The following is a 25688-nucleotide window of genomic DNA, read 5'->3' as shown; positions in this document are numbered from 1 at the left end:
AAAGTGTAAATTTAGACATGTTTGTACTTGTTTGTTTGTGTGCTAGCTCCCAATAAATACTTAAGCATTAGTGTAGAAATCATTAGACCACTGCTGTAATGCATAAACCACCACAAACTGTGTGCCAAGGTATCCTTCCTTATAATTAGCATTTTAATGATAAAATGCGGCTGATGAACTACACAAGCTCTGAGAAGGTGCAGGGATCAGGTCTTGGCTCTTAAATAAAACCTTCTCTCCTCCGGGTGTCCTTCTTAAAAGATAAGTCTTTGGCTTCAGCTTGCTGTGACTGACAAGGCCACCTTGAACCCTGTCAGTCAAGTTGTATAAAACGTGGAATTAAAAGCCGCCAAAGAAAGGTGCAATTATAAAAGCGTTTCACACTCTCAGGGTGCGGAGCGATGAAGGTGATCCATCAAACGGAGACACGTCGAACGAGCGTTTTATACGACTTTCAGTGGCTGAGGAAAAACGAGGCTGGCCTTGGCACTGCCTTTGTGTGTGTGTGTGTGTGTGTGTGTGTGTGTGTGTGTGTTTGCGGCTGCGAGACTGTGAATGATTTTAACCGTGCTGGTGATGGATGGCATATGGATCGGTGTGTAGTGAGCTTGTTCAGGGGTGTTTGGTGACATTAATCTAGTTTTGATGGTCCTTGTAGCTGCAACCTGCATGTTATTACACCACTCATTGGAATCAGCACTAGTTAAGGGAGAATTGTGGGCTCAGGTAACGTGCGTCGATTGGAAACAACAGCGTTACTCCTCTCACACGAGGTGGAAATTAGTCGGGGTACTCAAGCCATGGGCGATTAATTGTTTTACACTCTTTTTTTCTTGCTTTAAAATGCACAAGGGATCTGAAACTTGCTTCTGCTGTGAGAGCACCGACAGCTTTAATAAATGCAACAATACAGAAGCACAGAGCCCAATAAAAGTCCAAAATAAGCATCATATTTCATCCTCGCCACCCTCAGAGTCCCTGGGTACGTCTTATCATAATGAGGCTCCACTTCCTTTGGAGTAAGCACAAAATAAGTTCGTATTAAACTCAGTTGGTGGTTTTAATGTCTCTATTAGCGAGAGAGTGTGTGTGGTTGAGGAGGAGTTCCTCCATTTACTATAACTACTGCGGTGTCTTTGTGTCAGAGCAGGTCGAGGAATGTGTGGGTTCAGTCGGATGAGCGGTTCTGGAGATGTGAATCCCAACTCGTCAAAGCTACATCTGCGTCCCTAAGCTTCAAAATGTGACAGTGTAGGTCCCTCTGTGGAGCTCGGTAGTTAAATTAGCATAAAATATATCAGCAATATCTGTTTAGACTTTCACAATAAAACAAGCAAACAATAATACACAAAGAAGAACTTTCAAAAAAAAGCTTGCCAACAAAAGGTCCACATTTTATTACTTTGGGATGAGCAGACATCTGCAGCCAGTTCAGCTAACAATCTGCACTACCTTAAAAATTCAATTCCCTTGATGCTGTGTCACAAAAGCCGTTCAGCGTTCAGATTTCCCGACTTCCTCGAATGCATCAGAAACGATCGATCCGACCTCCGTTCAACAAACAAGCATTTTAAAAGTAAAGTTTTCTTCTCCTCTTGAGGACAGACCTGACAAAGCTTCATTTTGACTTTTTACTAATCTGCATCATGATGTTGAAATTTCAGCAAACTTAAGCCCTGTTAAAGGAGAAGTTCAGTATTTTTAAACTTGGGCCCTATTTTTATTTTTATTTTTTTTTACAAATTTGGGTGTCGAAATGACTCATAGGAACAAAAACTTTTGGAATCGGTCCAGTAGATGGCCTCCACCTTATCCGCGATACGGCCGCAATGGCTGCAACATAGTCCCCTGAGGCAAATGCGCCCAATCAAAGGACGTCCTCTAAAAGTGCTTGTTTTTTCTGTCTACTGGACCGATTCTGACATTTTTTGTGAAAAATATAAAAAATAGGGCCCAGGTTTAAAAATACCGAACTTCTCCCTTAATTAAAGTCAGTCACAAGAAAATCTGTTTCTTTTTCTGGTTCATGAAGTAAGCCAGAGAGCAGCCTCTGTGTAACTCATTATTTACAGTGAAACTGAGACTCACCACAAACGGATGCTCGGATTGTTGGATTTAATAACCAAGAAATGACGGCGTTTATTTTGCTGACATATTTGGAGGGGAGGATTTCGCTTCACTTTTGATCTGAACACACTGTCGCTTCTCAAGTTGCTAACTGGACTGTAAACAATGCAGCGCATGGAAAAGGAAATCTTGGCTGGAAGTTGTTTGTCGCTAAACGCTAGCTAAACCGGACATGCCTGAAAAGTTCGCCGTCACTCCCAGAGGCTATTAGTCGTCAAATGATAGCCGACGGGCGACAGCAACCCAAATCAGGCTTTCACACTCTTTTATACGAGTCACCTGACTTAAAAGCCACATCAAAATGATATACTATAAGAACATCCAGTAATGACACGAGAGATTCCTTCCTTTATCTATAAATGTATATATCTACAGTTGGCTATACCTGTCCATCCCCGTCTCTCATCTCCTCTTCTCGGCAGATGTTGAAAGTTTCAAAGTTGGACTCCAGCTGTGTTCGTGGCCTTCGGGGAGTCTGAGTCCTCGGCTCACCAGCTGCTCCCGCAGTCAGACAGGTGGACCCATCCTGGCCAAGACCCAGATTCATTTGGAGCAATATAAAATGATCAGGGTTTAGCTTAAAGCAGAGCCTCGTCTGTGTTAGCTTGACTTTAATTTCACAGGTTTGCTTATCTCCTGAGCGGATACACAAATATATAAACACACACCTGCACACGTTTGCTCCAGCAGTGGAGGAGATGCTGCTTGATGTAGCTCAGTTTAATTTTTTATACCTGCTACATTCTCATTCCTGTTTTGCAAATTGTGATCTAACAAATTACAGACCTTGACCTGGCGCTTTTTGATAAACATTTCTAGGGTTATTGCAGAGTTATTTTTTATTAAGTCACTGAGAGTGTCTTGTTGTTTGCTGCAGCATCACATATATACTGTACTTGTTTGGACATTTGACCTTAGAAAGCCCCAAACCATGAAGCATGACTCATCTAACAACAGGACAGTGGCATTTATCAAGCCGGCTGCTCGAGGCAGAAAAACACAATCTGTGTGTGTGTGTGTGTGTGTGTGTGTGTGCGTGTCCAGCTGCTCTTTAGGTGCACTCTCTTTCTTTCACTCTCTCTTGTCTTGAAGTTTAGTTGTTGCTTTATTATCTCTATCGTGGCTTTCTGTGGAAAGTTATTTACATACACGTAGTGAATCTGAAGGACACGCTCTTAGCTATTGCTGCTCCCAGGGACTTATGTTCTTAGGTAAGAGCTATGTGTCTAGATAAGGATTCAAACTGCAAAAGAACTGAAGAAGATTGAGATTTCAAATGCAGTTTGAACTGTAAGAATGTATTCAGCCACTGTGGAGATTTCAATGCCTGAAGTCAAGAAAACTTGACTTGGTTTCAAGTAGCAAAACGTCAGTAGGCTAAAAGCTGTAGCTCGGTGATTTTAACATAGTATTCTCCCAGGGAAACGTACATCGATCATCTAACCCGGGGCAAAACATGCTGAGAATATCAAGACCCCTTTAAAAGGTCACCTTAATGTGTCGTATTAAAAGCATATTGAGCTGGGGAACATGGGAGTCTGGGAAAAGATACGCTACCCATGCTAGTAGCCTAGCTAAAATGTTGCTCTGTTGTTCCAGCGCTTTTGTCCAGATTTAAATATTTCTAATATTATATTAGTAATGGATGAACTGCAAATATACATGTTTATATTTTTTACAGACATTTGGGCTCCCCATGAGGATTTAAACCCCCTCTTCCTTTAGCATCATCTTGGACAGCTTGTACTTTGTGATTAGTGCTAATTAGCATTCTTTTACGCTAAACTAAAATAAGGCAAAGATGGTAAAGATAATCAGCTAAACATCAGCATGACATTAAAATTCACACTATTATTCTGACCATGTTAGTATAATGATATTAGCAATTAGCTCAAAGCATCACTCGACCTTAGGAAAGCCTCACAGAGATGCTAGTGCGGCTGTATATGCTCGACTTGTTTCATTATGGCTCATTAGATTGATTCATGTTGTTTCGAAATTCTCCCAGGGCAGGTTAAAGTCACTGGATAAACAACGGAGTGCTTGATCATGGTTAATAGTGATGAGGAAATTAAGCTAACTGTTGCTGCTGTCGCAATCGTTCTTTTAAGGTGCTTTAACAGTTACAAAATGAAAGCTCAAACAGACTCTCTTTGTGGTTGTTTATTGTGTGCAGGATCTATTTCTCATAAATATACTTACTGTGCATTAGCTTCACAATAACTGGATGTGAATATAAAACCTAATCAGCGGCAGTGAATCTTTATTATGAAGGCTGATGACGACATTTATCCCCTTGAAGGCCATAATCCTCACATCACCATATATTACTGCTAACAAATAAACAGGCAGGAAGTTCAGACAGAAATCTTAACTGCTGAAACAAAACAGCTTAAACATACAAAAATGTCTCAGATACTTTGTACAAATAACTATTCTTTAAAGGTATAACCGAAATAGATGTAAGGATCCCCGTGTGACGCCGTTCACATTTCAAAGCAGCACCTTTAAACTTCATTCTGTCAGAACCTCATAAGAAAAATGCCAAAAACAAGGAGGTGAATTCTCTGAGGTGTAAAGCTCTTTTCCTGCATCACAACTCCCAGGCTTTAATGTCTTCACTGGTGCAACACTTGAGCAATGATGATCCACTCTGTCTGTTTATTCTGTCAACCATTTTTACTTCAAACATTTAAACCCTCTTCAGCGCACCACCACCACCGCCGCCGCCGCTGCTGCTACCTCGGCCTCCCAGTTCAGAGGTTTGAGGATTCTTTGAAAAACGACAGATGTGAGCAGAAGTTTAGAGGGAGGCTGAAAAACCAAACTCCATGTGTTATCTTGATTTTATGTATTTAATGTTCACAGCTCCTGTCCCTTTTAAATGTAAATGGATTTAACATCAAAGCAAAACTCTGCGGGAAATTTATAAAATATCACTTATTCTGCAGGAGTAGATTTATCTCTTAACCAGCCCTACCTTAAAAATAATTTAAAGCCGTTTAGGATAATTTTCTTTTTTTTTCACACATGTCGCCTAGCAACAGGTAGCTAGCGGGCTTACTAGCTAGCATAACTAACATCTACTACACTACACTAAGTATCTTATTTTAAAGATTTCAATGCTAGCTATTCGACTGAGTTGAAACCAAAGTGTGTTTCTCAGCCACGTAAAAGTCCGCCATTTTGTTTGAATTGGCGCGCCGTGCATCTCAGAATACGTTGGGCCACGATGGTTGCACCCGATGGATCTTTCACGGCCCGGGAAAAGGAGGATGCATTTGTCGGCCGCATCTGAAGGAGCCTCAGAATTGGGACAGCCTTCGACGCGCTTCTGTGACGCAATCGGCCTTCAAATACGTCCTTCGAAGGCTGCAGCGCCTGGATTGGGACACAGCTTTTGTTTGCCGTGCTGCCGGATCCCAGCCTCATTTTTGTTCCTGGACTTGTTTCATTCTCCTGCCGTTCGCCATGTCTGGACTCTGTAAGCCTTTTGTGTTGCCTTTTTGCAATACCTACCTGCCTACCTGTGCCTGTGTTTAGGTCCAGTTTCCCTCGTGTCCTGTAACTTGTGACAAGAACTACATAACTAAATATTGATAAGCTTTATGTGAATTTATATGAAAGTTTTGAGACACCAGTCATGAACCAAACATTTTTTAGACTCTCTGAGTTGTGTTTCAGGTTTGAATGAGCGTTTACATGATTTTTTTCAGTCACAGATTTCTCCCATTATTCCAACATGCAGGATGATTCCCTCCTTGTTCTACAAGTAGCTCTACAGGCACAGACATAACAATGAATCTGATTTTCTCTCAGCTGGAAAGTGAAAAGCGTCAAACTATTCCATCACCATGGGCTCTGCTTCAAATATCATAAAATACAAACTCTATCTGTGACCGTCACTGATTCATGAAGCATAAATATATCCCTGCTGCTCCCGAGAGGAGATATACTGTTTTTACTGTAAGCCTGCAATGTAATGCACTATTTATGAACGCTCATGTCAAATGTATTGCAGGTTTATTTTAGCACAGGGATATGAGCGTTCATGTGAGTGTGCTGCACAGTGAGTGTGCTTTCTCTCCAGATGGCCTGTAAGCCTGCGTAGCTCCACCAGTCATCAATGCGAGCTGGATTTTGTGCAGACGCACTTAAATCCTGCAAACAACCCTTAATTCTTAATTTAGATATTAATTAGTTTCCCTGTAACTTGGCAAAGCCGTGTAATTTCCCAGGACACCAGGAGTGTTTCTAAGCGGGGCGTCTGCTGCTGCACCCTGCCGACGAGCATGTCGGCATGTAGGAGACTCAGTAACATGTAACTGTGTTGTATTAAATGAGGCCACAGTCTTTGGCCTCTAAGAGCGTAAACAGGAAGTGAAACATAGGAACTGTTCTTTGTTCTCTTACAGATTTCCAAACCAATTCTTTGAAATCAGTGATACATTTCTAGTGCATGTTTTGTCTTCTGCATAATAAATGTTACATGTTTTCTGTTGACTGAACTAATCCCTCTGTTAGTCGCCTCCAATCATCCAGATCTCCACAATATTTTCCTACAAGTGTAAATATTTGCAGGCTCAGTAGACTGCTCATATTTACTCCGGCGGCATGTTGAAGCATATTTTGGAGCCAGAGATGCTCAAATTATTAATGAATCTATGAAGGGAACTCAAGACGCGATCTTTGTGTACGTCTTTGCAGCAAATATGATTTTAACCTTGCGTTGTCATAATTCCGGATGATGTAATCGGCTTTCTTTTTGACGGTTAAGGCTTCAACTAATTTTTTTTTTTATTATTGATTAATATTAACATTAAAGTGAAGGAGGAGCTGTCCCTTAAGTCTTCATCTGCTCTCATTGTACGAAATTGATGCCAAAATAGTCCCCGTGATAGGCGCTACCATCTTGCGATGGTGACGTCATTTTGAGCCAGAGTTGCGCAGCAGCGAATGGTGTAGCCGCCGTAGCCGCTAACCAAAACACACACTTAACTTACCGAAAAAAGCAGCAAAGATCCCGCACGACGGTGTGTTTAACAGCAGAACAGCTTCTTGTGTTGGTCTGAAGCAGACGTTCACAGATATGTAAACTTCAATGACTGTAGTGATTGTTTTAGTTACGTCTCCTCTCAGCGTTCCTCCTCCACTCTGCTAATCAGGAACAGATCGGCTGCAGGAGCCGTATTTGTCAGCAGAGCTGTCAATCATCCTTTTTACAGCATCAAATAACTAATTAAAAATAAACTTGTCAGGAAAATGAACACTTGGACGTAAATCAGCATGTTAAGAACTAACTATAATGACAGAAACCATGTTTGAGAAAAATGTATTTGACGTGTATTTTGATTTTATAGTTTTCATGTCCCATCTGTTAACATGGAGGAGGCAGGCTTTATGACCTATACTGCAGCCAGTCAGCAGGGGGCGATAGAGAGGGTTTAGCTTCACTTTTCGGGAGCTGTCATGTCGTCAATCTTTTTATACAGTCTGTGGTTCCTGCCCTCCACTATGGTCATGAGCTTTGGGTAGACCGAAGGAATCAGATTGTGGATACAAGGAGTTTCCTCTGCAGGGTGTCTGGGCTCCGCCTTAGAGATAGAGTAAGGAGCTCAGACATCCGGAGGGAGCTCGGAGTAGAGCCGCTACTGCTTTGCATCGAAAGGAGCCAGTTGAGGGTTCGGGTATCTGACTAGGATGCCTCCTGGGCACCTCCCTTCGGAGGTTTTCCGGGCATGTCTAACTGGGAGGAGACCCTGGGGCAGACCCAGAGCCCACTGGAGGGATTATTTATCCTGTCTAGCCTGGGAACGCCTCCCTCAGGAGGAGCTCGAAAACGTTGCTAGGGAGAGGGATGCCACCGCCACCCGACCCCTGATAAGTGAAGGAAAATGGAGGGATGGATTCACATTCACTTCTTGAATTTGGCCTGTAAAATTACACAAGATAATAATATTCCTGCCTTTAGTTTTTTAATTTTGTAAACCTTATCGAAGCAGTAAGTCCCTATTACGAGGTAGACCAGGCCCAGGCAGCACACCAGCTACAGTTTAAAATAAAATAACATTAACTCTCTTCCTGATAATCTGGAAGAAAAGCTGATTATTTGATTGTATTTTTTGACACATTTTGTTGTTCTTTTGTCCTGTGACATTTCACTCTGATTCTGAAATCACAAATACCAGAAAGAATTCATCACTTCACTCCCACTTTCCTGATTCAACGAGCACAGCAGATCTGCGTCGGCTGACTCACTGCCTTGTTCGATCGTCCCTCTGCATCCTGTTGTTTCACATTTAACCGATTTCCTTTTTCAGCTTCTCACTTCTGCCCCCGTGCTGCTTCCTCCTGTGATTTTCTGTTGATAAACAAAACAGAGTGTTCATCTTGTCTCTGTGTTTTCTCTCTCTCAGTGCACTCCCATCGGCGGCCACGGGTTCGTGTTGGACAAATACAAGTGTCAGTGCAGGAGAGGATTCTACCATCCGAGCCGAGTGGCACTCAATGGCTTCAAAAGTAGGTTAAAAATCCCCTTTGTTATTTAAATACATATTGCAGCGAGCTGTCAGATCAAAACTTTGACTCTTTCAAAGGCGAGCTGTCGGGATTTATGAAAAACAAAAACAAAGAGAGACAACATCCTCCTCTTTCATTTGACAGACACACAGTTTGTTTGAAATTTTCCCTCTCTTTGAATGTGAGGGGCATGTGAGGTTATGAAGCCTCAACTTCACTCAAAGGCTTTTGACTGTTCTTGTTGTGAAAGTCTACTATGAGTCAGTCCTGAGCCGTAGTGGGAGCCACAGGTGGTGTCTGAATCACAGACATGTTGGGTGAGCTGTTTGTGTAAAAGGAGTACACATCTTCATACACTTGAAAAGGATTAAGCCGGAGATAGACTTGCTTTTAACGGCGCGTTTGCGTGCTGGCATGAAGTTCTCAAGCTGATAAACCAAGTCCACAATTATCTGTACAATGTGTCAATACCACTTCACAGCGACAAACATGCTTGTTAAAACAGCTGGAGACAGATCTATTTTAGAAGTCGACGTGGAAACCTGCAAAAACGAAATGGAAACAAGTCCTGGACCGTCACGTCCATGCACGGAAGAACATGTCGGAGAAACGGAGTGGGGAAGGTGTCGACGGTGTGTTCTATCCACCAAACACACAAAAGCGTTGAACTAACATCACAGTATCCTCCTCGAGTGTCGCCATGTCTGTTGTTTACATCCTGCACATATCCTCCTCCTCTGGGTGCCCTGTCTCACAATGTGTGGAAAGAGGCCCATGGATAGCTTTCTTTTGACACCCAGGTAACCAAAGTTACGTGAGTCCTGCTTTGCCAAACTCAGACAATTATCCAAAATCCGGTCATTCCTTTCCCCTCCGCCGACTTAGAAAAGGTCATCCATGCATTTATTTCCGATGCACTTTTTTCCGGTATCAGCAAGCGTAACATCCAATTAATTCAGAACGCTGCTGCCAGGCTTTGAACAAACACCAAGAGAAGCGACCACATCACACCAGTCCTTGCTGCCCTTGACTGGCTCCCAGTGAGTTTTAGAATTGATTTTAAGATTTCATTGCTTGTTTTCAAAACTTTGAATGGTCAGGCTCCAGCCTATATCTGTGAGCTGCTAACTCCCCATGAACCTGACCGCTGCCTGAGATCTTCCGGCACAACTAATGGTTCCTAAATCTTTGCAGTTCGGGCCCTCAGATGTGGAACTGGAGATCTCAGGAAGGCAAACTCAGTTTCCTCTTTTAAATCTCTTCTTAAAACTCTCTTTTATCGTCTGGTTTTTTCTTAACCTTTAGCTTTGATTTACTTTTTTAACATGTTTTTATTGAAGTCTGGGATCTTACTGATATTTATTTGTTTGTTTGCTAATTTTAATTGTAAAGCACTTTCTAACTTTCTTTTGAAAAGTGTTATAAATAAAGTTATTATATGGTAGTTGAATACAGCCTGAGCTCTCTCGTTTACCCTCTTGAGGTATCCTCCCGTAACACGCGTAGCGCATAGACAAGTATGTGAACAATTACGTTCATGACGCAGACGGTTGTGTACGCGAACACAAGGTTAAAAAGCAACTCCAGCCTTAGTCACACTTTGACTGTTGACTGTTACACCTTTCTGGCGTCACACGGCACATGACAGATTTAACATTTCAAAGACATTTTTGAAACAATGGCGTAAACAAAAGAAGACTCCATTTCTACCCAACCACCATGGATTATATGATCAGAAATAAAGGCTGCCAATACCAGATTTTGTCAGCTGGTGCTAGCTAGGGTACGCTAATGCTTAAACTCCAGCTAACTTTTTCCAGCTGAACCCTGTGGGCATGGAAACGACTCAGCAGCATTTATTCTACTAAAATAAAACCAACAAAGTGATTGGATGTATTCTTTAATTTTCAAACAGTGTTGGCTACTTAACTTAAAAAAATAAAAATAAAAAATAGAGAGAGAAAGATGAAGTTGAAAGATAGAAAATAGCAGGGCTGCTAATGCTACTCCAATCTCTGATATGCTAGCATTTTGGATCCCGCCGGGTTAATGCTAAAGCCCTGAATGTATATTCTAATGTAACCTGTAATAAAAATGTTGTAGGGAGCTTTTTACATTCCCTTTACCTTTGGAGGTAAGATTCAGTTACTTCTTTAGCTAGTTAGCCAGGCATGCTAACGTTGTCAGTTGACGTTAGAACAGATCTGGTTGGATCCACTTGTTCATTGTGCTTTTTAGCTTCAGCTTTTTGATGTACAAATTTTCACACTTATTAAACCACATGTACACTTCTGTGTTTGAAGAAATCCAAAGCTCAAAGTTGCTAAGCTATGATTCAACAACTGCTGGGGTTGAAGGAATTGACAATTTTTATTTTCCTATTACTGATATTGTATTTAGGTTCCACAGACACAGTGAATAAGAGCTGGATAGTTACAGTAAATCTGAACATGGTATAAGTAGTCTTTCAACCTTTTTCCTCCACTGATGTTCCTCCTTTCATCCGTGTATATCCTGAACATTCCCTCCCTGTCCGTGCTCTGGATCTGAATGCCTGTATTCTGACACCTTGACTGAAAGCGCTGCAGTGTCCTCGTGCTGAGGCTTGGCCCTGATGAGCGAGATAATCAGGCAGCTGCGGTGGTTTTCATCCCTGACTCCAACAAAACAGCACCCCGAGGGGCTGATATGCTAAGCTGGAGCTTTATTGTAATGCAGCGTGATGAGGCGGCAGTCAAACGGCTCAGTCTGTGAAGAGCCTCATCTTCCGAACCACATGCAGACCCCCGACATTAAACATCTCTGCAGCTCAGATTGGGTGACCCTGCTTTCCCCCCTGAAACCGGTCTGTTATTCCCCATGCATCCAAACAGAACAGACTGGATAAGAGTTTTAATAGTTCCCCAGCCAGGCCAAAAGGAGGGATATCAAAGGGCAGAAAGGACGGAGAGGGGAAGTACAGCCTGCGAGAGCAGAGCACAAACCTCCTTAAACATTTTTAAATCTATGTCTCAATCTAGTTTGTTGGTGATCTAAGACATTTCATTGTGATAGCTTAGACTGTCCAGTAACAAGATTCAACGATGGATGGATGAAGGGATGCATAGCTAAGGCGGGGTACACCCTAGGACCTGGGACCCGAACAGGGACGCAGACGGGTTCAGGTCCACATTTTTATGTGGACAACCGGTTCCGGGTCGGGACTCGTTCTATAACCCCGGGATCCGGGTCTGTTCAACATTATGTGTAATACCCGAGTGGATCCAGGAAGACCCGACCGTGATTAGAAAGCTCTGGTCATGATGAAAGTGCTGTGTTTGTGTGTGACACGGATGATGGCAAACTAGCAATGCTAACGTTAGCAGCCGTGGCAAAGAGTAATCGTTGTCATTGTTCAAAAGAACAAATAGTCGAAGCTATCTTTATTATGCTAGATGCAACAAAACGAGCCGCGCGTTATCCGTCTGCGTGACAGCAAGTGGACTTTTAATCTGAACCAGCATTTACATTTCCAGGTCTCTTTGTGTTCGGCCACGACATTTTGGACCCGTGAAGACCTCTATTGTGTGGTGGTAACCCCGAGGACAGCCAAGCACGCGTTATGTTGATTGTCACATGAAACAAAACGATAGCCAATCAGGAAGCAAGCTGACTGAAGAAGGAAGCGCAACAACCGCAGCCATGGCGACAAAAGTAAATGCGAGGCAAAAATTTGTTCCATCTCCTCGACTTCATCCAGTTTGTTCTTTTTTCTTTGTGAATTTTCAGGAAACATCAATGCTGATTCTTCCGGCCCGTCGTCCGCCATGTTTGTTTACTCTATAGTCGCATTTGTTGATTATTGTTGAGAATTGATTATTGTCTGTCTATAACTCTGTGTTGTTGCTGCTGTCCAAGCAGGTCTCTCTTGAGAATGAGACCACGTGTCTCAGTGAGATTACCTGTCTAAATAAAGGCTAAATAAAAAATAATTAAATATGACTGCAAGAGATTTAGCAAGATTTCCAGTTGTGAGAGTCGGACTCTGGTTGTTGGTGAACGAATCTGTTAGTGTGTGCTAATTAGGTCATGTTGTTGCTCTCCACACACTACAGGAGTGTTAAATCTATCATCACCTGTCGTCATGTGTGGGCTCTCTCACATTTTCAACATCTTTTAGGGCCAGCCTTAGCTGTCGCGGGAGATGAAATAGTGGTACGGTAGTCATGAAATAAGGGAACCATAGTTCAAAACATGAAACACTATAACTCACTATAGCTAAAGTACAACAGGGATGAAAAGAGAATCAGGAATTGGTTTTAGATTCACAACCAATTTCAGGAGCTACATATTAGCTTTTCATTATTGTTATAAACTTACCAATATGTTCTTATTTACTACTGGAAAACTTATTTAATGTTTATTCGTGACTTGTTTTGTAACTTGTAGTTCTCAATCCCAAATTTTGTCTTTAAATGTGTTTCCTGTTTGCAAAGCGAAGCTGCTCGTGCAGCAGGAGAGCAGAGAACAAGCTTCCTCTGTGTTATTCGAGCTCACAGTAATTATATCAGTAGTAATTAAATTACAAAAATCAGTCCGAGTGCTGTTTGTTCATTTCTTTGTCGCACTTTTCCTTGGTGTAGGCATGTTGAGAACTTTCTACCACATGCTCCAAAAATGAGACATACAACATATTCAAGATTTTAGTTTGTTGCAAAAAATCTTCAAGTTGAAAAATTTGGATAAAAATCATTCATCTGACTGAAAAGACAGCAAACAAAGAACAGAATTATTCCTACCTCCTCTCAGTGCCGGTGTCCGCTGTGTGAGTGTGTGTACGCACAGTGAACTCTGCAGCAGCTTCAAGCACAGCAGGACAAATTGAGACATTGTGTAATTACAGTTGGTCAAAAAAAAGCACCGGGACAAAACTCAGCAGCAGCTTTTAAGACTAGAAATCACTCAAAAACCTTTGTTTTTCATTTTAAACTCTCTCTAGAAGATTACGCCAAATCGGTGAAATGATAGGCTTCAGGTTCTGCCGGATTTTTACAACTGACCCCGAACAGAGAGGTTTTAAATCACCGTGAAACTCCGGGAATGACAGCTTAATTGGGTTTCTCTTTCTCTGTTTCTGTTCTTTCCTTCTTTACCTTTATTCTCTTATAATCGCCCAGATAGACTGTTCAGCAGCTCTCACCTCATCATTTAGGCTTCGCTTGGAAAAGACAGGAAGTCTGACGTTTAACAGGTCGTAGTTTTGCCTCATTATGCAATACTTTAGTCTGATACCGTGTACAATGTGACAGGAAGTGAGAACCGAAGAGCTGAAGTAAGGGACTGTCTCAAAAGTGCATGCAAAATGGGAGAAGAATCAGGTCTGGGTTTGAATACAAATGGAGAGGACGCCATAGGAGACTTTGATAAACAAAAAGGCTAACTGTGAAGGTCCGTGTGAGTAAAAATCAAAAGACACATGACAAAGTCCAGAACAGAAACAACACGAAGAAGAACAAACGAGAAAGACGTCCACGTTTAAAAGACTGTTTGGTTTGACCAAAACAAACTGGCAGAAACAGGGGAACAGGGGGAGACTAAATACACTGGGAAGGTTATCAGGCACAGGTGAGACAATCAAAGAACAGGTGAAAACAATAAGGGCGGGGCACACTATAGCTGTGTCTGAATTCAGGGGCTGCATCCTTCAAAGGACGCGGTCTACAAAGGATGAGTTACTTGTAGCCTGTGTAGACCGCTCAGGGTGTTTGGCCTACGGAGGATTTCCCGCCCTTAACCTTGCGTCACCAATAGGGATTGGCATTTCTAGTGATTTCAATATTCGAGTAATCTAATTACCTCACAAACGAGTAATCAAATACTCGCAAATTATATGTTTTTTTACCGTTAAAAAAAAACATACGTCAGACACAGACCTCCCGGCCTAGAAATAGTAGGCCTTATGCCTGTAAGAGAACATTAATATCTAATACTTTCACATTAGTGTAAATAAATAGCCAACAATGGAAAGCAAGTGCAATTTCAAATGCATGTATTGAACAACCTTAACAGACCCTTCAATTAACGTTGTTGTAACATTTCGTTGTCAGACGTCACTGTGGTAGCGCACTGTGTGGACTTCTGTTCTGTGCTGCTTCACACGTAACTCTAAATACACAGCCGACTACGTCCCGTTCTATCTCCACTTTTGATTTCCGTCACACTTACTGCCCACTGTTACTTTTTTTTAGACTTTTTTCAATGATCTTTTGAAGTTGGGGCTCAAACAGTAGTTATGTAACCACAGCTCAGCCCTTTCTTTCTTGTCTCAACCCTTAAATAAAGTGAGACTAACTGGAAAATCAGACCTTCTTTGTGTTATTTCGTACCTCACTGATTGCATGATTGTTTCATAAATTCATCAACATGTTCATAAGTTTACCGGCCAACTTGTCAACAGTTTTTCCAGCGCTTTCGGCAGCTTCTCTCTCCATCACGCTCTACTGAAGCACTGAACAACTACAGCACAGTTTGCATTCTGGATGAGCTCGGGGACCTGCAGAGGAGTTATCAAGCTCCGCGTTCAAGTAGAGCTGCACAGGAAGTGTCTGTGTGGTGGAAACGGGAGGATTTAAAGCAAAGGTTGAGTTTATATCATATTTTTAACAGTGTAAGTAACGTGATTACTTTAGCGTTACCAAAAATGAAACCCTCTTTGTGACTCAGGACGGCGTGTAGCCTGCTGTACGTCTACCTTTGAATATTGACTTGACCGTCATTGCACAGCCTCGTTTACGGCGCATAACTCTGCAGCCAAATAACAGGAATGACAGACGCAATATAAACTTTACAGCTTTTTATTATGCTAACAATCTGACAGTGAACGGGACAGAGGCATACAGTATTAGGCACAGCTGTTTCCATGACAACAATACAACACAGGCTCTTAGTCGCCAACATAGACTGTATGACTAATGGACGCAGCCGCCGTGACGTCACCCATTGGTTTCTCGGCTGCGTAGCTTTCCCAGGAGGAGATTCTGTTTGTGGTGGTGACTGACTGCAGGCGAACGACAAGTAATCTGAAAATAACGTCTTCTCATCACTACGGTCCGCTGTAATCTCTCCGGGGAAAGGCCAACAACTCCTGACTCCTGTTTACTGGCCGACGATTAAATAAATGTTTGATAAACACTGAACAGGCTAACGAGCAGCTAAAGCGAGCACAGTATACCTGCTACTTAGTGCTAAAAATATATCAATACAATTACACTCGCATTTAACTCACCGAAAAGCTGCAGCTCAGACTTCTTGCACAGCCATAAAGGTCCATAAACTGAAGACAGATTATTTGTCCAAACTTTGAATGAAAAATCCCCAAAAGTCTCCAACAAAACAAACAGGTGAAGTTAAGCTCAGTGTCTGTGTGTCTGTTTTGACGTCTAGCAGATAGCCAGCAGGATCCACCTGTCAATCAAGCAAGCCGGCTTAATAAATTAATAATTTAAGGCTTAATATTATTAAAAGGGGTGTGTTATAAAAAAATTCACCCCCGTACAGTTATCTTTAACAAAAAAATTAGCTATTTATAACAAAACCGTTTTTTGTACCAGGCTGTAAACATGTTTATTTCTGCTGTACAAATTGCCGTTTTCCCATCTGCTGTAATGTTACTTCTTGTTTTCTGGAGCCTCAAGTGGCCACTCGAGGAACTATAGTTTTTTGCACTTCTGCATTGGCTTCATTTTTCAACACCAGAGTTTGTGAAGAGTAGAGGTATGCGCGCTGTGTTTACCTTCCGCTGGTACGCAGCTACCTGCCAAGAAGAAGGAGAGAAACAGAAACTAAATAACGGATTACTTGAATTGTAGAACTAACGTGTTACGTTACTCGTTACGACAAAAAAGTGGTGATATTTTAGATTCAGGTTTTGAAGTTGCCACATCCAGATATACTAATGTGAATGAGGCAGGCCCAGATTTAATAAACCAGAAGGCAGTGATGAAGAGAACAGTGTCACAATATTTTATCTTCCTCTCCTACATTATTCCCTCGTCAGCCTAATTAAAGGCGGTATTCTTGTAATTATCACCCCTGAGGCTTTGTGATTCATTGGATTCCCTCGAATAATTAAAGGAGCATTTAATAAGAAGTCAGGGTGACAGATAAACGCCAATTAGTCACATTGATAATCCTTGAAAAAACTCCAGTAAATCAACCTTTTGCTCTTAGTTTAAATCACATTTAAAATCTTCTAAAAGCTTTATTTAATCTTTGAGGAGAGTGCAAACACTTCAGCTCTGCAGGAACACACAGTTTGTGAGTATATCCAACATTAACGTCTCTTACTCTCCTCTCCTCAGGTAAGGAGCTGGGCTCGAGCAGAGACGAGACCTCGGACGTGTCCAATAAGTGTCTGCCGTGCCGCGAGGGCTGTCCGTACTGCCGGGACGACACGCCCTGCCTGGTTCAGGAGGACGGAGCTCTGCGGCTCGCTGTGGCCTCCTTCCAGGGTCTGTGCATGGTGGTGGACCTGGCCAGCATGGTGGTGGTCTACCACTTCAGGAAGAACAAGGTGAGGAAGAGGGGGGGAAAGAGGTCACAGGCCCAGTTCCACCTCCTTGGCCCTACCTCTAGTTTTTGAGTGCCTTCGATTGTGGCCTTAGATAACATGAGACTTAGATTTTAAAGGGCTCATAATGTGTTGTAAAAGTTGGTCCTGATCACCAGCTCTGACAAGTTAACAGAAAAATTAAACTTAAATCAAAGAATATTGATTTGCAGCTACAGCTACACCTATTTATGGGAATGCTGGAAGAGGCGCGGATCAACAGATCAGTAGTCTTAGTGTTGTGAAGCTGCAGCAACTTTGCAGTTGAGATTTTCATCCAGTTGATTTGTGCTTAATAGGAGTCTATGCGAACACAGTGTACTAGCCTACTCAGGGCCTGAATTTCAGTGCGGGTATTGCTCATATTTTGATTGACTCCTGCAAATCTAGCACTCATAATGGGGGCGGGCGCTGTTTAGTCCAATGTAAAATGGCAACGGCTGCTAGATAGCGGGCTTTGTTGCGGTGCTGAGGTGGAACCTCAGTGTAAAAGGGGCTTAAAGGAGCAGTTCGCCCCTAGAAAAAGCCACTGTAAGTCAAAGATGGTGTTCTCTGTAATCGATAGAAGTACTTCCGTTTCGCTGCAGGCAACGGCTCAGAGCGATACAGAAATACGACGAGAAAATACCAAGGGATCGTCTAAAAAATCTTCAGGTCTGCAGTCTACATTTCAAACCTGACGATTTTGAACGAGACACGACATCAGAGGCGGGCTTCCGAGATTGAGGAAGTTTAGGGAGCTCCCTGGCCTCTGCCAGATGATGCGTTTTACGTAGTCTGACAGAGGTTTTCCAGGCCCCATTGGAGAAGTGGATAGCGTCCTCCAAAGGCACAGAGAGAAATTGCATTTTTGTTCTACCATAATGGCATTAGCTCCCCATGATAACATTACAGGACTGAGGTTGAAAATTGGCGAACTGGCCCTTTAAGTCAGGAGAAGAATAGAAAAGAGAACAGGGAGCTAAAGGGAGAGAAAAGTCAGAGATAAAAACTAAGAGAGGACATAAAGACAGCAGTTTTTGCATTCTGAGGTAAAAACACAAAAAGATAGTAAGACCTAAAGTTTAGTGTGCAAGTGTATCGCTTGCTTCTCCAAACATTAAATGTGGTAATAATAGCCTCAAAAAATAATACGCTTTAATAAATTAGCAAACAGTAGCTGGAAATATCCACGTCTCTTTGCATTTGTACCACTTTAACATGACAAAGGTGAGGGGTCATAGGTCAAAGTCTTTAATGACTGCTGTACATGGGCTCAGCTGCCCTTCAGACCTTCACTAAGTTAAGCTACATTAAAGGCAATCCATCTCATCCTTTACTGTTTTCTTGTCTTAAATGCACATTGCCATAATTAACATCCTCCATTAATGTCCTCACACAGCTACGTCTTTGATAATGTCTTCTCTGCTAGGAGAATAAAGTGAAATAAATATGAGATCCTCCAGTGCAGGATAATTACAACCAGTCCTCAGGCAGAGTTGAGCTGAATCTCTCCCCTGTGTGTTATTTATAGACGTTTGTGTTGTAGCCTCAGTATCTCCTACATTTCATCAGTTCACAAGAAATGTCCCCGGAGCTCTTTGAATTTACATAAAGAATCTTCCAGGAGGTAATGTGGGTAATTAAATCCAACCCAGAAAATGCAGCATTCCTCTTGTTCCTGTTTCTGGGGAGAGAAAAAGATAATATTCAACTGCTCTTTGTGTTTGTGTTGCTTTAAAAAATAGCGATTACGTCTTATTTGCTTTTGCCTGCAGTGGCTCTGAAACTCCTCTGCAGCACTTCATTTAAACAAACTGTGACGTCAGGTTTCTCTACCTTTTAAAAACATCACCTTCTCCCTGTCAGAGACTGATTCACTGTTTAGTTGATTGACTGATGGGTTTCTCTTCTCTCTCTTTCCTCAGAGCATCCGCACGTCTGGTCTCATTCTCCTGGAGGCCATCTTGTTCGGGGCTTTACTCCTCTACTTCCCAGTAAGTCTACGCTCTGATATTGGCGCCCACTCCTTCCATTTTTGCTGTGTTCACATTAAATCTTTTAAGTTTTAGCTCTGATTTTTTAGCACAGTGTGTTAGTGTGTGTGCTCATTTACCATGTACTTCAAAAATACAACAGATGCTACCAGGAAATCTAATTAAATGAGTTTATTGGAGCTGGTTAAAAGAAGTTACTGACCTTACTGAGGAGTTGTGTTCCACCTGTTGATTGCTTCTCTTCCTGTTACAGCTCACTGTGTTTGCTATAACTGATCCACTGTCAACTAATGCCAGAAATGAGCGTTGTCTTATTTTGTAGATGTATTTTTAAGCAACAAACACAGTGACAGATATATTAGGTTTGCTTTTGCTGCTTTAAAATAAAAGCCTACCTGTTTTTCACTGGTTCATTGGTGGTTATGGTGATGAGGCAGACATTTGCATTGACAGTCAGCCAAAAGAGACATAAAACTTCTTATAATATAACTACGGGCAGAAGTTTACAGCCGTCTGCTGCTGCCTGTGGAAGCATTCTGAATCCAGACAATGTAAAGAAAACTATTACAGGGAAAAATTAAATGGCCATATGGCTATTTCAGAAAAAAAGTTGACAATGAAAAGCATCAGTAATGATGTTTGATGTAATAAAAAAAATGAAGGATTGAAACTTGCTTTTATTTTTTTACAACGTTGTTTTGTTACTTTCACAACAAACTAATACACAACAATTACAAGTAACCCTCACCACCTGTCTGCAACACAAACCACATTGCAATACACCCTCATGGATCAAAACCAAAGACTTTCACATCCAAACCAATGACTCTTTATAAAGACGCGTCTCCTCTTATTGTACAAAAGTGAAGCCAAAATACCCCTGAAGCGGGCGCTGTCGTCTTGCACATTTGGAGTCTGTGCAGTGGAGATCGTCTGGTGGAGCCATGGTATTGACTTCTAGCCCCTTCCGCAAATCAAAACACACATTTAACTTACCGGGAAAACAGCAAAGATCCCTAATGTCACCTCAGTCTGCAGAAAAACAGCTTCTTGTGTTGGTCTGAAGCAGACGTTTACAGATATGTAAACTTCAATGACTGTAGTGATTGTTTTTGTTCCGTCTCCTCTCACCGTTCCTCCTCTACTCTGCTAATCAGGAACAGATCGGCTGCAGGAGCCGGATTTGTCAACAGAGCTGTCAATCATCCTTTTTACAGCATCAAATAACTAATTAAAAATAAACTTGGACGTAAATCAGCATGATAAGAACTAACTATAATGACAGAAACCATGTTTGAGAAACATTTATTTGACATGTATTTTGATTTTATAGTTTGACTCATGTCCCATCTGTTAACATGGAGGAGGCAGGGGGCGATAGAGAGGGTTGGCTTCACTTTTAGAGCGCTGTCATGTCGTCCATCTTTTAATTACAGTCTATGATCCATACACATAAAACCAAACAAAGTTTGAAACCAGTGATTTAGAATGAGGATGTTGCCAGCAAAGGGTAAACTTTTTGCCTTGTGGATATAATTAATTATTTCTTGTTAAACAGGTGAGTGCTGTTCCTGTTCATAATTTTATGCATAAGGCATAAACCCAGCCTGCATCTTCTTCTTCTTCTTCTACTTCTAGTACTGTTATAGTACTATATTGTACTGTACTGTACTTCTGATAGTCATCTGGACAGTAACCAAGAGTTGGACATCACAGTTGGTGGCATGTGTAGTACGAGAGTCCCACTGTGCGTGTCCCTTTGCTACCGTCTCTGTTGTCTGTATGAGTTAGCAGGTCCATGTGGGTGGGTGCCAGTGCGTATTGTCTATATGTGTGTGTGCGCGTACGTGTGTTTACACTTGTGCACACAGCCCACAGTGCACCTGGAGTGCCGCGTCAGAAGCCCATCTTTAGCAGGGAAACAGATGGAAGAAACCTGTGCGAAGAGATCTGATGAAACCGGGGAATTCGCTCCCTTCAGATACTCGACTGCCAACCGCGAGCCAAAGCTGTCCTCAAACACCAAGCCGGTGGCTGGATGTTCGCCATACTTAAAAAAGAATAAAATCTGTTGAGAAGAAAGGGCTTCAGAGCGCCTGGCTGACTCTCGGGATAAAGGGTCTTATTCTGAAGTTACTGGAGTGTTACCGTTAGAAAGATATTAGCATTAGCGTGGACAGTCTGGCAGTTGTCATGCAGCAGATAAAAGGCCGCAGGTATTGTAGGTTTGTCCTTATGTGACCAGTCATTGCACTCTAATTGGATTTGATTTTGCATCCATCCGTCCTCCCTCTCTCCCATTCAGCCCCAAGGATAACTCCAGTACCAATAATAGCTCCCCAAAACACCCTGCCACTCTCTTATGTTCACACGCACTCGGATACACTCAAGCGTCTCTTCCTCCCTTTGCTCGGCTGCTTTCCCTGCCTTTCACGGCACCTCGCCTGCCTGTCTCTACCTTTTCCCCTTCTTCTCCTCCTCTCATGTTTTCCTTTCATTACCTCCTCTGCGTGCTCTCCCCGCGTCTCACCTTTGTGTCTGTCTCCTCTCCCGCAGTCTTCACGTTTGTTGCTGCTGCTGTTTCTTTGTTGCCGCCACCACAAGGCCTCCTCAGCCGAGCTTGCTGCTGCAGCTGCTCTGCTTCTGGTGCTCAATGCATTTTTAAACAGTCCATCAAGTTCTAGCACAAGTTGTTTTAAAAATACATCTGCTGATTTATTGATGGAGGAGGCATGGGTGGTTGGATGCAAACCAAGAGGGCCACCTTCTCTTCAGGGCAAAATAAAAATGTGGCTTTTATTTCGCAGTCTCCTGTGGGTTTGTAGTCCACATGGGGAGCACTGCAGAAAGGGTGTGACACTGCGTGTACGCCTAACTCTATGTATGATTGTGTGTGTAGGCAGGGTGGATTATGAGTGTGTTTCAGTAGCTTTAAAGCTTCCTGTTGTGTGCATGAGCATTCGTGCATGGATTAGCATGTCTGAATGTGGGTGTAAGAACCAGCGTGGCCTACTTTTACCTGTTTATTGTGGAGCTGATTTATGGTTTTGGTGTGTGATGTAGACCAGAGAGCTGGAAGGCTGGATGTTTGCCCAGCAGGCAGAGAGCTGAAGATGCAAGGCTAATGCTAACCATATGTTAGCATGAAGAGTGGAGAGGCAGAGGAAGAGAAGACACTGAAAAAATTTTTTTTTTGTAAAGAAATAATGCTGGAAACTTCTCTCATCAGTAATTATGTTTTTAACTTTGAATCAATCATAATGTGAAACAGGATCACTCATGGGGACAAACCCACAGAGACACAGTTGGTGACTAGCAGGTGGACATAGCAGAGCTTTCTCTCTCAGGAGTTGGTAAACAAAAACATAGCTAAAAAAAGAGTTAATATCACACTTATATTCATCACATTCATATTCGGTTGGCAAGAAAAATTACCCCAAGAACAAGCTTTTTTTCTGTATCTGCTCTAAGTGGCTGTTAGCTAACACATTCGCCCTATCATCTTTCGTAGGTGTTGATATGTTGATGTTGTGTATACTGCTCGTTGTTCTGTCCACAAAGGAGCCACAGCCGGTTTAAAAGAATATCTCAACCTTTCTGGAAAAGTATTTCTTCACCTTCTGTCTGAGAGCGAGATGAGAGGATTGATAATGGTCCCATGTCTGCGTGTTAGGTTCTAAACTGGAGCCAAGACCTGGTTAGCCTAGCCTAGCTAAGCGCAAAGACAGCTCTGTCAAATCTAAAATAAATATTTCCTATTGCTCTAAATTTGACTACTTATAGTATTTTGACTCTTTATTCTGCAATAACTGGCATGTAAACAAAAACACTAATATGTGGTCTTACATGGAGTAATGCACTGTGAGTAAATCGGGAAAAAATCTATTAGTTAGCACCTTTCTGTAGCATTTCTTGGTTGCAGGATAGTCTACAGTTTGTATTGTTAGCATGAGGGCACTAAACCATATTTATGAAAAGGCCAAGTTCCTGTTTCCATCTGCCACAACAACCAACTCGTAAATGACTCTTTTGGTTCTGTATTTTTTTCATAAGTAGGCTACTGTATTAGCTAGCTAAACAGGAGGCTGTCCCTTAGCAACACCTCCACTAGTTCAGTGGCTCAAAGGGTTTAAACAAGCTTTGTTGCAAAACTGCGCTTCAAACTTCCCACAGAATGTTGGTTTCACTACTTAACGTAGCAACCTTGCACATGACAAGGGCCAAGACTGTCTGTGCCGCATTGTTGCTAGCCAAGAAATAGTTGTAGCATGTACCCTCCTTTTAAAACCACAAAATACTATTTTAACTTTTCAATCGGTGTATGAATTAAATTACTATAATAACCGGTTTATTAATGAGCTTTAAAGTGGTTGGTATGTGAACTTTTCAAACTCTACAAAGCCAGCTAGCAGTTTTCCTTTTATGCTAACCTAATCGCTTCCTTAGCTCCATACTTAGTGTACAGACATGAACGACAAGCTTCTCTTTTAACTCTTTGAAGGAAACCAACACATAAATGACTCTTTTGGCTCTGTATTTTTTTATTATTCTGTGTTAGCTAGCTAAACAAGAGGCTGTCCCTTAGGAAGACCTCCACTCGTTCACTGGCTCACAGGGTTTGTCGGAAACCTCAGACTCAGAGACTATTTTAGTTTAAAGTTGAACTGGCTTTAATGCACAACTGCACTTCAACCTTCCAGCAGGATGTTGGTTTCACTTCCCATGTGATTCAGTTAACTCAGTAAGAGCGTTTTGTTTGCCTATCTAGCATCACCAGTTAACGTAGCAACCTCACTGACAAGGGTCATGACTCTCTGCGCTCCGAATTGTTGCTAGCCAAGAAATAGTTGTAGCACGTAGCCTCTTTTTAAAACCACAAAATATTGTTTTAACTTTTCTATCAGTGAATGAATTAAACAAACTGTATGAGCTTATTAATGAGCTTCAAAGTTGTTGGTGGGTGGACTTTTTAATCTTTTTACAGAGCCAGCATGCTGTTTTCCTTTTATGCTAGCCTATTAGCATCCTGGTTCTAGCTCCATACTTACTGCACTGACAGGAACGATTTCAAGCTTCTCTTTTAACTCTTTGAATGAAAGCGAGTAACCACATTTCCCAAATGTCTATCTATTTAAAACCATTACTTGTAATAGAGTCATGAGTCATGTTAAGGCTGTCTTCCTCAAAATCCCTGTAATTCTAAAAATGCGTCGTCTAAAACATGGTCAGCTTAATTTTTGGAAGCAATTTCTTTGATGTTGATTATGTGAAATGAAACTCCTTCTATTAATAGACAGCTGTCTTTCATCCACATGCTAACTAATTTATCAGATCCTGAGCTGCAGAATGACTCACAGTCGTTATTGGAGCTTTTAAAAGGAAAGCTATAATTCCTATCTGGTATAAAATGGACTTGGCTCTCGCTCTCTTATGACCAGAATACCAATGACAGAATCTGGCGCTGCGAGGGTTTGATGAGGATTGTGGATGGAGGGGAAAGTGCTTTGACTCTGTGTGTCACATTTTTAATCAGCGGGGAGAGAGAAATATCTGCGTACCTGAGCTGAACTCAGAGTGGACCGACTAAAAATAAGGACGTCATGAATGTTTTGCTGCACTTTTAAACTGATGTTGGCATTTTAGAGACTGTGTTAGATTATACAACGAATATAGCAAAGTTGTGATGTAGAAACAGGCGGTAAATTAGTCACTGCTCATGTTCCTGTGACATTACTTTAATACACTTTCACTGTGACATCCTGAGACTTTTCTCTTCCTGGAAAGCTGCATAAGATGCTGTCACATTTTATATCTAGTCCTTTCATATCCCGCCTTTGTGCTGTACTCTTTACTCTTCATTTCCATTGGAGGTAACTTAGAGTTTACACTTTTATTCATGTTCCCAATTAGGTTTCTTACAGGCAGCCTGTTCCTGCCTCGGGGTTGTCTGCTTGTTTAGTTTGCCACAGATGTTGTGCTTCTTCTCGGAGAAAAAGAGGTTACAGGTGCTGTTGTTACTGAAGCTTAATTACTCTGGATCGCTGCTGTCTCCTGAATGCCAAGGCAGCGTAGAGCAGGGCGGCATCACAGGATGCGCGCTCCTCAGGGGCGAGTTCATCCTGCATCTGTAATCCATCCATCCATTAACTAAACCCACATCCTGTCAGGGCTGAGGGGCGAGGAGGCTAACACAGATCATGTCGGGTGAGAAGGCCGCAGCAAGTCTATCACAGGGCTGATATGTTTGGACAGACTTCATAAAAGGATGGTCTATATGAGAAAACTCTGGGATCTGCGATTATGTTGGTTAATGTTGCGATACTGATATGAAGCGCCATAAAAACATATATATATTTTAGTGTGTGTGCATGAGATATTACCAGGGCTCTGGCCATTTTGGTGCCCTAGGCGAGTTCAGCAACACAGCTATCCAGAAGAGACCTGATCATTAGAGTTGATGCTGCGATAAATATCGATTG

The 25688-nt window shown here is 42.0% G+C and overlaps 1 protein-coding gene across 1 annotated transcript in view; it reads left to right on the top strand.

The window, feature by feature from the left end:
* The window catches only part of LOC138612084 (metabotropic glycine receptor-like), a 96463-nt gene that overhangs the window by 28106 nt on the left and 42669 nt on the right, over positions 1–25688 (top strand). The window contains exons 3-5 of the mRNA XM_069685394.1: positions 8544–8646; positions 16986–17197; positions 19141–19209. Of these exons, the coding sequence (XP_069541495.1) occupies positions 8544–8646; positions 16986–17197; positions 19141–19209 (384 nt within the window). The remainder of the gene's footprint in view (positions 1–8543; positions 8647–16985; positions 17198–19140; positions 19210–25688) is intronic.

The sequence above is a fragment of the Semicossyphus pulcher genome, unplaced genomic scaffold (assembly GCF_022749685.1).
Source record: "Semicossyphus pulcher isolate SPU_LCO1_2020_fin unplaced genomic scaffold, fSemPul1.0.p SCAF_7, whole genome shotgun sequence".
NCBI lineage: Eukaryota > Metazoa > Chordata > Actinopteri > Labriformes > Labridae > Semicossyphus > Semicossyphus pulcher.
This window is presented reverse-complemented; position numbering and strand designations above follow the sequence as displayed.